The 14,006-nt window shown below is 38.1% G+C and overlaps 1 protein-coding gene across 1 annotated transcript; it reads right to left on the reverse strand.

Annotated features, from left to right (window-relative positions):
• Nucleotides 1–253: 253 nt before the first annotated feature.
• Nucleotides 254–13,296, reverse strand: LOC121431372 (histamine N-methyltransferase A-like). Its single transcript, XM_041628912.1, has 3 exons — nucleotides 12,739–13,296; nucleotides 2,435–2,758; nucleotides 254–721 (listed from the first exon to the last, which is right to left on the reverse strand). The coding sequence occupies exons 1-3, from the start codon at nucleotides 12,935–12,937 to the stop codon at nucleotides 345–347; spliced, it is 900 nt and encodes a 299-aa protein (XP_041484846.1). The 5' UTR covers nucleotides 12,938–13,296; the 3' UTR covers nucleotides 254–344.
• Nucleotides 13,297–14,006: the final 710 nt, after the last annotated feature.

Genomic DNA, 14,006 nt, shown 5'->3' on the forward strand with positions numbered 1-14,006 from the left:
AAAGTATCAACCCGAAACTATAAGGGGAGGAGGAAACAATATTGACAATCAAAAAAAAAAGGGGTTCAACCCAAAATTTAGGGGGGGGGGCGTAGAAAACAACATTGACAAGCAAAAAAAGGGTATCAACCCAAAAATTTAGGGGGGGCGCAGGAAACAACACTGACAAGCAAAAAAAAAAAGAAAAAGGTTGTCAACAAAAAAATAGGGGGGGGGATCGTCCCCCCACCTCAAATTTAGTGGGGGAAATGTCCCCCCGCTTCCGCCGCCTATGCTCTCTCCACCCCTCCCTCTCTTGCTGTGTTTGTGTTTCTCTCTCTTTCTATTCATAGGAAACTGTACTTTTAACCGCTTTGAGCCACGAGCGGCTTTTGTACCACAAGGGCGTCCCAATTCTTGTTAAAGAAGACCGTCCCATCTTCTTTTCGCTCCGAGCACTGGTCCGACCCCATATACTCCATCACCTCTTTGAGAAAGTCGGGCGACACCGAACCGCGGAAATCGATGATTTCGGTGATGAAATCGAGGAGGAGCCCCCCTTCCTCGGACCCCTCTTCGAAGCAGCTGGTGATGTCGAGGTTGAATCCCTGGTGGTTTTCTTCGAAGTGGATTCCCTGAGAGGAGAGACACTGTCGGACGTCACTGGCGCAAAAGAAGGATCCGGTTGACGTCTCCATTATGAGGGGAAATCGATTCCAAAGACGCCACGAACCACAAGTATCTGTGAAATTCAAGAAGAAAAAAATAATCTGTAATTCGCAGTTCCATCGGATTCTCAATCATTCAGGCCAACTTTCATACAAGAAAATTACATAAATAATGAAAAGAAGTATAAGAAAACCTGAACCTTTCAAGAATATTCACATTTCTGTTGACCATAAAGGTGTATTTTCAATATGGGCACGCGGACGTTTGCGAGAATGCATGATGCCGAAAGAAAATACAAAGTCGTTCATCGACATTTTCTTCTCTTTTTTTTTTGGGGGGGGGGTGGCAACTTAACTTTCGGCTCACGTCTTCCTCAGCGTCGTCGAAAATTTGTGAGATGATAGAAATGTCAGTTCTTTTTCCATTAAAAGATGGAAACAAGGTAATATATCTAACCCTCGTGCATGATTTGGAACATAAAGAACAATTTATTTATCCAAAATAGGCACGGGTGACGCCAAGGAATTTTGTTGGTAGGGCCGTAGGGGGATCACTCTTTTTTCTTATGAAATAACAAGGGCAATTCTCCTTTTATCTTCTCTCTTTGAATTATTCGTAAATCATAGGTGTTTTGCCCCCGGTCCCCTTTAGCGGCGTCCCTGGATCTAGTAGTTTACATTTATACCGTTTTATTTTTCGACATGCAGTCGTATTTTATCCAAAATGTTTACGTTATATAATTCGAATAACTCGAAGAAGACCCACATCACGTTTAACAAAGCTGTTCGAAAGTTAAGATTAACTTTACGAATGACTGATCGTCTGTTCTTGCGCTAAATGACAAGAGATATCCGAAAATTTCCCTAAGTTTAAGAGGAACTTATCCCTTTTTAGTTTACCCATCGTTAGAAACCACATTTTGACAAATCCATCTGCTTGTCATAATTCCCACTGACTTGATCCGTTACGATTGACCTTTCGTAGCTGATCGCGAAAAATTTCGACGTCCCCGCCCCCCCAAATCCCCCCCATTGCCAAGACTTCATGATCTGCTAAGATCTGACACTACTCCGATTACTCCATGCCCCGGGGGGGGGGGCCACTTCCATTCACGAGTGGATACCATGCGCGACCATGGGGTCTCGAAAAGCACCCTAAACACGTAATTTCCATATTCTGAAAATGCACCCCTTAACAAGTATTGGCGTGTGAAACCCTACCCTTAACAAGTCTTGGAAACAAAACGATACTCTTGGCAAATATTCCCTGAAATGCACCCCTAAACAAGTACAGGAATGTTTTATTGTTACGGGTCCTTCGGTCGTCGGCTTTACCTTATTTGGTTTAGTACGACCCCACCTTCTACACCTCGCGCAAATCGGGCTCTAAACACGTAGTGTTGGGGCAAAAAGGACATCCTTTATAAAACATTTAATTTTGTTTTATCATCCCCGCTAATTCGACCCTAAACACGTAATTTCCCTAGCGAAATAGATACCCTTTTTTTCATTATTTTTGTGTTTTTGACACCCTTATCACGTTACGTACGTAACGTGCCCTATCGTGAAAAAGACATCCTTTTTACGTGTTTTTTTGGTCGCGCATGGTATCCACTCGTCAATGTAAGTGCCCCCCCCCCCGGGCTCCATGCTTGAGAGCACGGTTTCAATCATGGCACGAATTGTGACATCTTCAAATAAGTTTTTCATATCGACTACAGGTATATTTCCATTAATCATTGCACTACAAAGGTCAAGGAACTTTTCTTCAAGGACGATCTGATCACCTGACACAATAATTATCAGCATAATCCCCCCTTCTTCCAAACAATCGTAGAGATAACGTATGGTGTCCTCAAAGTCCGCGGCATAGTACAAAGACTGTATGGTGCTGATGAAATGGTATTTGGTCGGGTGGTCGCCTTCCTGGGCACGATACTCGTCGATGCCTAGTTGACGAAGATCGAACTCAATACCTTCGAAGTTGGACTTGTTGCCGTCGATGAGCCCTCGGTAGATGTCGAGCATTTTCTCGGCAGGTTCCACCACGACGTTCCGGACGGACCGGAAACGAGTCTTGATGCATGTCGCCAGTTTGCTGTCTGTTTCCCCTTTTAAATATGAAAACAATCAATAAATCTTTGATTCCCATTATCGCATGGCTCTTTGAAGAAGACGGGGAGGGGTAAAGACAAAGAAATTGTGTTAAGTTTGTCTCCAAATCAGTATAATTATGATCAGTGTACAGGGGCGGATCCAGCTTTCGCCAATTTTCTAACCTATATTTTACCCGATCAGCCGCTTTTTTTTTGAAGCACTGGCGTAAATCCGGGGGGGGGGTGGCCTGTACAGACATCTCCCCCACTTTTTACGAAAGAAATGACAAAAAAAATCACAAGAGATAATTGTTTATTGGTGAAAATTCTTCCTAAAATACCGCTTAACAAATAGAACAATATTATTGAATCATAAAATGCAAATAAAAAGCCAGTCGGGGAGCCAGTTCACCATTTCCAAACGAAATAACCTACTTATGTCCTAAATATAACATTGAAGAAAACCCCCGTTTCTTCCAATTCATCAATGTTGGGGTCTTTGGGAAGGGATTGAGATGGAATGTCAAACAATTTTGAATGTAATCTCTAATAGAACCATTAAACCATCATGGGGTAAAAAAGAAAATAATATTAGAGGGGTATTTGCCATATAGACATATAGTGACGTAACTACGGGGGGGGGCAAGGGGGCACATACCCCCCCTTCATCGGCGGACCCCCCAAAAAACAAAAACAAAACGGGGAAAAGGGAAAAGGAGAAAAGAGGGAAAAAGGAAGAGAAACGTAGTGGGAAAGAAGAAAATATTATTCATTATAATGTGATATTATAATTATGTTATATGTTAAATTACCTAAGAAACATTTTTATCATAACTGTATGAAACATAATTTGCCAAGGGCCTACGTCTTCATTGTTCCTGGTGCTCGCATTGTCTGTTTAACGAGATATACAATCCTCTTGTACTAAAACATCCCGTTTTCAAGTCAATATAAACCAAATATATTTCCTAAATAGCACTTGAGTAATCATTGTTTTATGTAGTTACATTATGCTTCTTTTATACATGACTCAAAAAGTGATTGCCCATTAAGGTCTTCGTATATATAAAACATTTCCTGTCCGTGATTACGTTCGCATTATGGATTGGTGAGATATGTCTGCTCTTCATTAATTCAAAACATCAGTCCTTAAAATGTCCCTTCTTCTGATCTAAATATAAAAATTTTCAGCTCGCGCTTCGCGCTCGCATCATTTGGTTAATAGAATACGTATGGTCCTAGTTAATTCCTACAAAGAAATCTTAGAATGCCCCACTTCAGGTCTGAATTATCTAAATTTTCAACTCGCGCTCGAAATATTTGATTAGTGAGATGCGCATAATAATCATGATTGCAATGATTACAAAAAGTGTTTCATGTGTTCAGATGTAATTCTAATAAAATCAGCAAGCGCTTGGCACTCGCATTAGATGACTAGATAAGCATATTCTTAATGGATTCCTAAAATATCTCCTTTGAAATCTCGCTGTTTGGGGTCAGAATATACGAAAATTTCAGCTCGCGCTCGCGTTGTTTAGTGAGACATGTACCTCTCATGATTACACAAATTTGATTATAATGTCCCTTTTTAAATGTGAATATGAAACAAAATTCAACTCGCGCTTCGCGCTCGCATTATTTGATCAGTGAGATACATATCCGTTTAATAACGTTGTCCTTAAAATGTCTCTAGGTCAGTATAACTGACAACTGAACGCGCTTCGCGCGCTCACTCAGTGATTCAAAAATTTTGCTGGTGCCCCCAATGCCGTGACCCACGGTACGCCACTGTGGACATATCAATGACAATTTCTTGCATATCTAAAAACATAATTGCAAAAAAAGCCAAAATATTCAGTCATCCCCCACCCGTCATCACGGATTTACGCCAGTGCTTTGAAGTGTAGTCCTAACAGTCACTATGTATCTTTATTCTTTTAAAACAACATAAATACAATGATAATCTCATATGTACATAAGTGCAAGAGTGAAGCATGAGCTATTTTTTTTTAAATTTCATGTAGGCCCTATTTTTTTTCTGATAATTCAACATTCTAGGCAATGTTTGTGATCCTGAACAAGATGCGAGCGCGAAGATTTTAATATACATTCTATTCTGAATAAGCCATGAAGACAATACATATATCAACAATCAAATAATGCGAGCGCGAGGTGTTTTTTTTACGTCCTGACCTAAAAATTGAATTCTAAGCACTTTTTTGTAATCATGAATGGGATATTTATATAAATAAACCATTGATGCGAGCGCGAGTGGAAAACAAGAGATTAAGGTAACAAGGGGACACTCCATTCATGCTTTGCAAATCATCATGAAAACTTGGCTGTAGGGTATATTTCTACATAATACCAAGGAGATATATCTCCTTGATAATACAAGCGCGAAGCGTGAGCAGATTTTTTTTATATTCTAATCTGCAACTGGATAATTTAAGCATGCTGTATTAAACAAAGATAAAGCTATGTATTATGCATGAGCTTGTTCTAGATTTAGACCTAGAATCTGGGCATCTTAAATACATTTTTTATCATGAAATTCAATACTGCGAGCGCAAAGCGCGAGCTGAAAATATTTGATATTCCGATCTGAAGAAGGTTCAATCTAAACACTATTTCAAGCACTATGTAGGAAAATTGTGACGTGGACATGGATTACAATCAATAAATGATGCAACCGCGAAGCTGATATTCTTGTAATTATTATTTTGACCTACGACCGGGACATTCTAAAAACATTCGTCATCATATGAAAATAATGACTCTCCTCCTATTCATCTTCCTTAGCGCGAGAAGAAACTTGCCGATTCAGAAAAAAAGGGACAATTCATAAAACTGTTATTATCTTATTTATTAACTCAATAGGCCTAATAAGAACGGGAAATTCGTTGATATCAAGGCCGAAAAGCTGGTGCCAGGTAAAAATGGCAGAGGTAATAATGGCATAGGTAAAAATGGCAGAGGTAAAAAATGGCAGAGGTAAAAATGGCAGAGGTAAAAACGGCAGAGGTAAAAATGGCAGAGGTAATAATGGCAGAGGTAAAAAAGGCAGAGGTAAAAATGGCAGAGGTAATGGCAGAGGTAAAAATGGCAGAGGTATAAATGGCAGAGGTATAAATGGCAGAGGTAAAATGGCAGAGTAAAAATGGCAAAGGTAATAATGGCAGAGGTGAAAATGGCAGAGGTAATAATGGCAGAGGTAAAAAAGGCAGAGGTAAAAATGGCAGAGGTAATGGCAGAGGTAAAAATGGCAGAGGTATAAATGGCAGAGGTAAAAATGGCAGAGTAAAAATGGCAGAGGTAATAATGGCAGAGGTAAAATGGCAGAGGTAATAATGGCAGAGGTAAAAATGGCAGAGGTAATAATGGCAGAGGTAAAAATGGCAGAGGTAAAAATGGCAGAGGTAAAAATGGCAGGGGTGAAAATGGCAGAGGTAAAAATGGCAGAGGTAAAATGGCAGAGTAAAAATGGCAAAGGTAATAATGGCAGAGGTAAAAATGGCAGAGGTAATAATGGCAGAGGTAAAAAAGGCAGAGGTAAAAATGGCAGAGGTAATGGCAGAGGTAAAAATGGCAGAGGTATAAATGGCAGAGGTAAAAATGGCAGAGTAAAAATGGCAGAGGTAATAATGGCAGAGGTAAAAATGGCAGAGGTAATAATGGCAGAGGTAAAAATGGCAGAGGTGAAAATGGCAGAGGTAAAAATGGCAGAGGTAAAATGGCAGAGGTAAAAAGGCAGAGGTAAAAATGGCAGAGGTAATAATGGCAGAGGTAAAATGGCAGAGTAAAAATGGCAGAGGTAATAATGGCAGAGGTGAAAATGGCAGAGGTAAAAATGGCAGAGGTAAAATGGCAGAGGTAAAAAGGCAGAGGTAAAAATGGCAGAGGTAATAATGGCAGAGGTAAAATGGCAGAGTAAAAATGGCAGAGGCATAAATGACAAGAGGTAAAATGGCAGAGTAAAAATGGCAGAGGTAATAATGGCAGAGTAAAAGTGGCAGAGGTAATAATGGCAGAGGTAAAAATGGCAGAGGTGAAAACGGCAGAGGTAACAAGAGCAGAGGCATAAATGACAAGAGGTAAAAATGGAAGATGTGATAATGGCAGAGGTAAAAGTGGCCAAGGTACACCAATATAAAAAACAGTAGATTCCACAGAAGAAAAACAGGTTATACAGAAAAAAACAAATAATTTTGTAAATCATAACAGGAGGATTTTCCAAAATTTTTCTACAATTTTACAGAACAGATATGTTTAAAAAAAAGAGGGATTTTTTTAATTACAATAAATTTGTAAGGGTACACGCACAAAATACCATTTTTTGTAATTTTACACAAATGCATGTAAGATTATAGACAGTGCAGTAAGATTAAAGGTGTTTAAAAAAAAGAGGGATTTTTTTAATTACAATAAATTTGTAAGGGTACACGCACAAAATACCATTTTTCGTAATTTTACACAAATGCATGTAAGATTATAGACAGTGCAGTAAGATTAAAGGTGTTCTCCAGACTCTGTTGCAGGATTTTTTTTTTAAGTATAAATTTTCTAACAGTGTAAAAAATGGCGGAGTTGAATTGGCAAAGGTAAAGATGGCAGAGGCAAACATGAAAGAGATATGGGGTGCTGGTTTGTTAAAAAGCCGAGAAAAAAAGTTTTCACTCCAAAAAGAAAGGGGATTTGGTTAAGGGGGAAATGACACACAAAAAATATTCAACTAAATAAAGTTCATTTAGGTCAGAAAAAGAATTACAACGAAAATAGTAACAATTAAATAATAAACAATGTTTTTTCTTCTGTTCGAAAAATAACAGAGATTTGTATCAAATCTGTACATTTTAGCATACAAAGCTAATTACCAAGAGGGTGCTGCTTATGGTCTACAAAATACACAACAGCACTTCCGCTTCCAAGGGTTATGACCATCAAGGCGTTTATATCAATATATTGGATGCAGTGGTAATACCATGGTCACATTTGCTCTACGGCGGTCGTACGGCAGTCGAAAACAGCCGTTTTATTCATTTTACTGAAACCACCAATATGTAGCTGGTACAAACAAATGTTAAAACGGCTGATTTCGACTCGCCGTACGGCCGCCGTAGAGTAAATGTGACCAAGGTATTAAGGTTCCGGGTCTTCTTTTATGCAAAGAATCTGAGCCAGACGGTCCCCCTCGATCGACCCCAAATTGGTTTACCAGTCAAAAGATCATCATTGAATTTCAAAATCAGTTACATATTCTGTGCCAAGCCTGGGAACGCATGTTTATTGTCATTCAAATATTTAAAAAAAGAATAGTACAGACAACATTACAAATAAGGACATTATATTTAAACATAATCATTGGTGACAATTTCAACGCTATGTTCTCTATGTTTTTCCCCGCCCCTAACCCTCTCTGTTTCTCCACTTCTCTTATGTCTACTCTTCCTCTTTTTTTGCATCGGTAACCTCCCAAAACTTTAGATATAAAAAAACAGCCAGACAAAAAGGAACGTTATAAAATGATGAATGAGAATAGTGCAGTTTCATTTTGCTCTTGATAAATTGCATGGGGGTTTCAGACTGGCCATATTTTACCTCGAGCTGTCATTTTTACCTCTCTCATTATAACCACTGCCATTTTACCTTTGCCGTTATCCCCTCTGCCAATTTTACCTCTGCCATTTTTACCTCTGCCATTATTACCTCTGCCATTTTTACCTCTGCCATTATTACCTCTGCCATTTTTACCTCTGTCATTTTTACCTCTGCCATTTTACACCGAGCCGAAAAGCTGGACATTTTTAGAACTTTTGTAATTATGAATAGAATGAATGGATAAATACATTTTTAACAAATGATCGTGTGAGCGCAAATTACGAGCCGAAAGTTTTGATGGATAAACTGTCCTAAAAATGAGATTTTAAGAGGTTTGTTATCGAATTAATATAAAGGTATACACAACTCAATCAAAATACGAGTGTGCAGCGCTATAGCTGATATATTTTGATAATCAGACTCGGAAAGGGGTATTTTCAGAGCTTAATAGTCCAGGATAGAAGAGGCGTAACCTTGTTTTTTTACATATACAATATTTTTTAATGGTTTCTTGTCAATTCGAGGGTGCTGATTACGAATCTGAATGATGCCACTGGTGTAACCTTGAGCATTTTCCGCAAATTGGCAAAATCCAATATGGCCGCCAAAATATGCAAATTACCCATAAAAATCCTAAAATTGTCCGCACATTTGCTACGAAATGCATGAAATTGTGTGGCAGGAGTGAGATATACTCTCTGAAAAATTAATTTTTGACAAAATATTTATTTTCCTCATATTCAAAATGGCCGCCAAAGTCCATTGTATACTCTATTATGTGCAATATAAAGAGGGAAAACTAGCTTTCGCAAAATTGAGCACTAAACTGCAAAAAAAATCGCGATGTATGAACGAAGTGATATATGCAAATCATTATTACTAACGAGATATATCATTCATTATATCATAAATGGGAAGATTTCTGTATTTTGATATCTAAAATGGCCGCCACTGGCCCAAACAGTATTGCGTACAATGGCAATGGGGGCCAAAAAATTCACAAGAGTGATCACTAAAATGCATATTATTAAGATTACACGAGTGGAATACTGACTATTATAAAACATAACTGTTAACGAAATATATCATTAATATGCCATGTATGTGATGAATGTTGTATTTTGATTATCAAAATGGCTGCCAAAGGCCCTAAAAGTACTATGCACAATGAGAAAGAGAGGCAAAGAAATCACAAGAGTGATCACTAAAATGCATATATATGTGATAAATTTATGGGATACTGTTTAAAAACATATTTTCTAACGAAATATATCATTCAGGTTTAAAGTTTGTGTTAAAAACTGTAGTTTTACTTTCAAAATGGCCGCCATAGACATTAACAGTATCATGCACAATGCAAAGTGGGAAACCAATATGAGCACCATAAATGCAAGTATAAGTGATCTATGAGTAGAATATTGTCCGAAAGCATAATTTATATTAAGAGATATCATTCATTCTGCCAGTTAGGTGATGGATACTGTTATTGGAAAGTCAAAATGGCCGATACAGGCTCTTATGATATTATGCACGATGTGAATGGGAACAAATTATTTCAACAGAATTTGGCTTTGCTTGACCAAATGGTGATGTATGAGTGAAATATCGTCTGAAAACACGATTTATAACAAAATATATCATCTCTTATGTAATTTAGGTGGTAAATACTGTATTTCAACATTCAAAATGGCTGCCATATGCCCTTTTGTGAACATTATTTGTCTACACTCAAATTGTATATTATACGATAAGGGCTTATGGTGGCCATTTTCAATTTAAAAATGCAGTGTTTATCACCTTAAATACACGACATTATGATATATATTGTTAGAAACCATGGTTTTAGACAACATTTCACCCTTGCATCAGATTTCACAATTATAGGCAATATTTAGAGTCAAATGTCCAATGTTACAATGTACATAATACTTTTAAGACCTATGGCAGCCATTTTGGATTTCAAAGTACAGCATTTATTACCTCCACAACCAATATGTGATGTATTTAGTTAGAAATCATGTTTAAGACAATATTTCTACTCGTATTTCACAGTCATATGCATTTTATGATTCTCACTCTTGTGAAAATTAGTTTCTCCATTCGCATTGTACATAATAAATATAGGGATTATGGCGGCCATTTTGAATGTCAAAATACAGCATTTATCACATAAATGGCATATTAACAATGATGTTTTTAGTCAGTATTCCACTAGTTTATCTTAATTATATGCATTTTAGTGCTCACTCTTGTTACTTTTTTTTGCCCCGGCCATTGCCCTTGTACATAATACTCTTTATGCCACTGGTCGCCATTTTGAATGTTGAAATACAGTATTTATCACCTAAATTACATAAGATAATATATATTTTGTTATAAATCATGTTTTCAGACGATGTTTTACTCATACATCACCATCTGGCCGGCCCGGTGTAAGAATGGCAGAGGTAATAATGACAGAGGTAAAAATGGCAGAGGTAATAATGGCAGAGGTAAAAATGGCAGAGATAAAAATGGCAGAGGTAATAATGGCAGAGGTAAAATTGGCAGAGGTAAAAATGGCAGAGGTAATAATGGCAGAGGTAAAATGGCAGATGTCATAATGGGAGAGGTAAAAATGACAGCTATAGGTAAAATATGGCCAGCCTCAAACCCCGATGCAATGAATTATCAAAAAGCCCCCGCATGTACATAGATTAAAATAGAAGTGCATGTCACGGTTAGGCATTTCATCAAATCATTAATAATGATTTGTACTTTGATTTCTTTTTAAAAAGCCTTCACGGTACACCTCCAACGAATTCGTAAATAGCATTGTTAGGCCGATAAAGACATAATATGTCGATAAAGCAATACAATTTGGGGCCAGTGACTGCCATTTTAGATATCAAAATACTGAAATGTTCCCATTTATGACATAATAAATGATATATCTCTTTAGTAATGATGATTTGCATATATTACTTCGTTCATACATCGCAAGTTTTTGCGGTTTAGTGCTCATTTTTGTGAAAATTGGTTTTCCCTATTTATATTGTACATAATAGAGTATACAATGGATTATGGCGGCCATTTTGAATATCAGGAAAATAAATATTTTGTCAACAATTATTTTTTCAGAGTGTACTCCTGCCACACGCTTTCATGCATTCCATAGCCAATGTTCGGACAATTTTAGGATTTTCATGGGTAAATTTGCATATTTTGGCGGCCATATTGGATTTTACCAATTTGCGGAAAATGCTCAAGGTTACACGAGTGGCATCATCCATATTCGTAATCAGCACCCTCGAATTGACAAGAAACCATCAAAAAATATTGTATATATATATATATATATATATATATATATATAAAACAAGGTTTGGTCAAGTTTCTATGGGGCCTATCCTGGACTATAATGGAATACACGAAGAGGATAGGTACTTCACACATCAAATAATACCAGCGCGCTGCGCGAGCTGAAAATGTTGATATCCATAAAACGGACATTTTACAAACCCTTTTTTTCAAATTAGTTTGTAAATCACACAAAATGAAAGCTCGATGTCTGAGTTGAAATAATAATTAAAAAAATGTATATGGTGACATGAATGATTTTTTTTTCAATTTTCCAAGTCTTCCCCTCATCTTATTTCATTCACTTGTCTTCCTTTCTTATTTTCCGTTTCCTGTTCTCCTCTCTTCCCTTTTCCCTCTTTTTTTCTTTCTTTTACTTTTTTCTTCTTTATTTTGCTTCGTCAAAAAAAAGGGGGGGGGGGGTTCCCTGCCACCCTCGCTGTATCCGCTTATGAATAGGCCCCTGGCTTAAGATCGAATTAAGCAAGATTAATGGACATGATGGATAATCAGTCCCTGGTTAAATATACTGAATGTACGGTAAGGGGTCGCACCACAAGTAAGGGGGAGGGGCGGTGGAACGAGCGTGCCTTGAATAAAAGGAGAGGAGAAAGAAGTGGGGGTGAAAAAATTGAAGAATAATTTATAAAAAGAGAGGTATATAGATGTAACTCTGTAAATTTCAATATAATTATGACGCAACAGCACGTCGTCTTGCATCCCCAAATAGGAATGTTCTTGCGCCGCTATTAATGATCTGGCGCAAGTCCAGTGAAGTTCCCAAAGGACAAGGTCGTAATCTTGTCATTGTTTGTTCTTTGAACCTCTAACGAGGGACCTGTACATATTTGCAGTACCGTATTGACCCAAAATACGAAAATCTACTTATGTAATTGATTTTGACATAATATTCAGAAAATGTCATACGTTCCTGTCACTTTTCTTTATTTCTCTCCTCTTTTCCTTGGTCGTGAATGCCCACTTCCCTCATATCTGTAAGACACTGATTTCAGCCCCCCCCCCCCTCCCCCCTCTCTCTCTCTCCCTCGTTCCCCTACCTGATCCACTGCCGACTCCCAGCATGTTGATGGGCGTCTCCGCTGAAAAACTTCCCGCCAATTTATCCAACACCAGCCTGGGAAACTCGCTCTGTATCCATTTCCCAAGGAATTCGTACATGTTGCACTTGTCGGTGACGATCTTGAAAGCTTTCGTGTAGTAGTCTGGATCGCATCTTATAGATTTAACGTTCTCCATGTTATTTATCGTTTAATTCCAGAAAGAAGTCGACGATTAAACGGTTCGAAACAGAAAGGTATTAACCTTGATCCAGTCAAAGAGAAATTTCACAATATGCTGCGTCATTTAGACAAGATTCGAAGTGTGCTGAGCATATCGGTTTCGTAAGCAAAGGGCGCAAGTCCACCACTGTCCAAGGTGAAGGCCATTTTGGTTGCAGCTTGCAGGAAATTATTTGACAAGGAAAAAAAGAAGAAAAACCCCCCACTATATTCTTCCCAATTTGCCACACCTACCAGAAGTCCTGCGGGTGCTGTCTAGAAGAATAATACTCGCAACACCCTGGGAAAATTTGGGGTGCTTCAGTAGCCCCAGCACCCCGCCTCCCAGGGCCGTGTTTCCAAGGGGAAAAACATTCAGATCACCGGAGGTAAAAAAAATCACACAAAAGCAATTATGAGGTCGAAATACATATTCAAATGTTCACATATTTTTAAAACATCATCTGCTCTTAGCATGAAAGAGCGGCTTGCTTGATACGGGCATAACAGTAGCAGAATGTATTCCTGGAAGGGGGGGGGGGCAAGACGTGTAAAAATCTTCAAAGATGCCCGAAAGCGATGAAGCGAAATAGAGACTGAGGTTATCACGGGGACGCTTTTCCATTTCTAAAGTGAAATCGAAGGATTTTGAGCACACTTTTAATGAAGTTTGTGAAAATTGTCAGTGAAAAAATATATGTTTTCACAATTTTTTTTTTTTTGGGGGGGCAACTGCCCCTGCCCCTCCCCGCTGCGATATGCCATGGATACCGGTTCGATTACGTAAAAACATAATGAGAAAACGTCACACCAATTACGTGTCTCAGATGGTAGTATTTCCGCTTGATTAGGCAGTGTATTTACATAATAGATTTCTTTTGAGAAGAATTTGCATCTACATTAATTGGCCGAGAAAATAAATACAGGGTCATGAGGTGGGTTACATTGCCCAGGCTGGGGTGCTTCGTGTGTTATTTTCCATAGGCAGCACCCCTTGAAAATCTGGTAGATATGATAAATGACAGAAATGTAATGAAAAATGAACG

Source organism: Lytechinus variegatus, chromosome 17 (genome assembly GCF_018143015.1).
Source record: "Lytechinus variegatus isolate NC3 chromosome 17, Lvar_3.0, whole genome shotgun sequence".
Lineage (NCBI taxonomy): Eukaryota > Metazoa > Echinodermata > Echinoidea > Temnopleuroida > Toxopneustidae > Lytechinus > Lytechinus variegatus.

What these genes read in the sequence shown, in the direction of transcription:
- LOC121431372 (XM_041628912.1), bottom strand. Translation starts at nt 12,937, where the DNA reads ATGGAGAACGTTAAATCTATAAGATGCGATCCAGACTACTACACGAAA. An exon ending in GGGAGTCGGCAGTGGATCAG is followed by an intron (nt 2,759 to 12,738) that starts GTAGGGGAACGA and finishes CATATTTAAAAG; the next exon opens with GGGAAACAGACAGCAAACTG. An exon ending in GCTGATAATTATTGTGTCAG is followed by an intron (nt 722 to 2,434) that starts GTGATCAGATCG and finishes TGAATTTCACAG; the next exon opens with ATACTTGTGGTTCGTGGCGT.